Genomic DNA, 2,909 nt, shown 5'->3' with positions numbered 1-2,909 from the left:
AAAAAAAAGTGCGACTACATTGTGTTGTGAGTTGGAAATAAATTCATTGTCACTTTTGCACTAAAACATTAATTTTATGATCATTTTGTTCACTAATGAATCTCTTGGGCCAGGGAGATATCTCAGTGGTTTAAGTGCCTGCCTGTTAAGCCCAAGGTACTGAGTTTGATCCTTGGTACATAAAAAGCAAAAACAAAAAATAATGAATCTCTTGTGTTCTCAACAGTGATTAGTTTATTACAGATGCACAATCTATATCTTTCTAGATAGTTGTATTTAAATAAATGTTAAGAGAAAATTGTGTTGAGTCAAAAATGTACAAAAGTGAATTAAAATATGATTAAGTGATCTAAAGCATATCACAAATATAAATTATATACATACAAATACATTATACACAGATAATTTATATAAAATTTATTATTTTGATGTTTTCAGTTTATTATTTACTACTGAGTTGTTTCATTTTCTGGGAGTATTTAAAGTAAAACTTTACAAAGCACCTTAAGTTCAAGACTACTAGATTTATTATTTTAAGTTCACTTATTAAATTTTTGTATAGAATTTGTCTTTTGGTCTTTTCCCAACCAATCTACTACTGATACTTAAATATAATAAATATGTGTAATTTATTTATTAAATAAGGAGAGCTGTCTGCATGATTTTTGAAGATGTTATTCTTACAGAATGTTAACTAAATTATGTATAATATTACAAAATGGATTTAAGAGATACTACCACTTTAAGAATGAAAATTATCTACTTCGCAATATTATGAAAACATGAAATTAAAGCAAAATAACAAAAATAATTTTACCATACCTAAAAATACAGTATTTGATAAAAATAAAACTAAGATGCCCTTCCTAGTTAGTAATATATCCAGCTTAAAAATCAGAAGTTTATGTAAAATTATCCATACTCCCATATATATACCCAAGGAAAATCATTAAGAACAGTTCACTTTGGTTACAAGAATTTTTATTTTGTAAACTATACATAAACATTAAAAAAGAAAATACATTGTACTTTAAATATTATGTAAGGTGAACATTAAAGTTTTTATTCAGTGTGTATAAATTAAATGGAACAAACCCAACAATTTTGCTATCGATGAATATTATATTAAACCAGTTAATCCACCATAGAAATTAAGGACACCATTGTGTATTTTTCACCAAGTTTTCCATTTTTATTGTGGGCACTGAATCACTGGTCTGCTATACTTAAAAGTGGTGATGTGACAAAATGTCTACACAATTAATTAACATGCTAACTAAAATACAGCAATTAAAGTAATTTTTCTACAGTTAAATCTTAAATGCCACTCTACACAGTAATTATAAACAAGTCCACATGGCAGTTATGTAACAATAGAAAAAAAGAAAGAAACATATTCCATTTTCTTCATTCCAGCAGCAGTACCTTCACTGTGTTAATTTGTTAATCAGGTGTGCTTAAATATTGCCTAATGTCCTATATTGGTATGCATGCTAAACCCTTCTATTTCTATGTTTGCAAGGCACCATACAATGCGTTCTCTAAGTTTCAGCACTATGAACAAAAATGGCAGAATTCTAAGATTAAATGCAAAATTTTATCTAATTCAGTAAATAAATCAGAATTAATATTTTAAAATTTAATCATATAGCAAGTGAAAAACTGTTATTGAAAATATGGCAGAAATAAATTTCTTTGTCTTCTAATTTAAAGTATATTGCTAACTTGCTGGTTAGAAGGAAAGAGAAATCATGCTATTCAAGAATATTAAAAATATACATGAGACTTCCATTCAAAATAAAATAAACATTAGAAAAGAAAGCTAAGATTTAACTTCCAGAATCCATTATTTTCCATTCTTGCCACTGTATAAAATATCCTATCATATCCAGAAAACATCATTTTTGAAAAGTCACTATTAATAAAGATTCTAAAATGGTCATTTTGTTTAACTATGTGGTATCTCTTTCATGTACCCTGATATTTGGCAAGATGCTACTTAGTTTTGTGATTAAAGTCATGCATAAGTTTATAAAATCCTTGTGTTCCAGGTCACACATAAATTACCATACATTTCACTTAGAGTGTCTTTCATAAAAACAGCACGTAGGATCCCAAGCAATATTGATTGTTACTATGTGGAACATTTACAAGTTTAAGTTTATGAAAAAAATTTTGTAGTAGCTCTTTGCAACTTTCTTTTGTCTGGCTATCCTCCATATGTATTTTCTTTTTCTCTAAGGCATATAAAAACTGAGAATAAATTATTCTTTTTAAACATAAAGTTCTATAACTTTTAGCTGCAATATTTGAAATAATTATACAAAATAGATGTGAGGTTTAGAATCATTTTGTCTGGGGACAGGAAGGTAATTCTCCATAGGCTATCATGTGGTAAATTTTAGAAGGTGGAATTTATTGATCTCAGGTCTCCCTGATCAAATGTATCCATCACGATCATCCTCATCACCCTCATCGTCCCCTTCCTCCTCATCATCATTTTCAATTTCTTCTTTATCGTTCATTACGACTTCTGCATCATCTTCCTCATCAGTCCAGTCGTGGAAGTCTCCACTCGCAAAATCTCCAGAGATCTCGAAATCTAGAGCTAATAAAAATAAACACTACATTTTACTGAGTGTTTAGTGGGTTCATTTGTGGGAAACATTAAGCTATAGTAATAATTGAGGAAATTAATTACATTTCTGATTTGTTCTTCAGATTATTGAATGCAAATAAACCTTTAAATTTGGAAAAAAATATCAAATGAAATTCTCTCATATGGTAAAAATTTATGTACTAATTGAAGAATCTTTATTAATTTTTAATTTTATTTATGTATTTTGCTGTTTATAGGGTTTCACCATGCAACTTGGACTTGTGGAGATCCTCCTGCTTTCAGCCTCACC

The 2,909-nt window shown here is 28.5% G+C and overlaps 1 protein-coding gene across 1 annotated transcript in view; it reads right to left on the bottom strand.

Annotated features, from left to right (window-relative positions):
* Positions 1–978: 978 nt before the first annotated feature.
* Positions 979–2,909, bottom strand: part of Spock3 (SPARC/osteonectin, cwcv and kazal like domains proteoglycan 3) — a 64,142-nt gene continuing 62,211 nt past the window's right edge. Inside the window, exon 7 of the mRNA XM_004630713.2 lies at positions 979–2,608. Coding sequence (XP_004630770.1) covers positions 2,439–2,608 — 170 coding nt within the window. The 3' untranslated portion in view covers positions 979–2,438. The remainder of the gene's footprint in view (positions 2,609–2,909) is intronic.

Source organism: Octodon degus, unplaced genomic scaffold, assembly GCF_000260255.1.
Source record: "Octodon degus isolate 3935 unplaced genomic scaffold, OctDeg1.0 scaffold00036, whole genome shotgun sequence".
Lineage (NCBI taxonomy): Eukaryota > Metazoa > Chordata > Mammalia > Rodentia > Octodontidae > Octodon > Octodon degus.
This window is presented reverse-complemented; position numbering and strand designations above follow the sequence as displayed.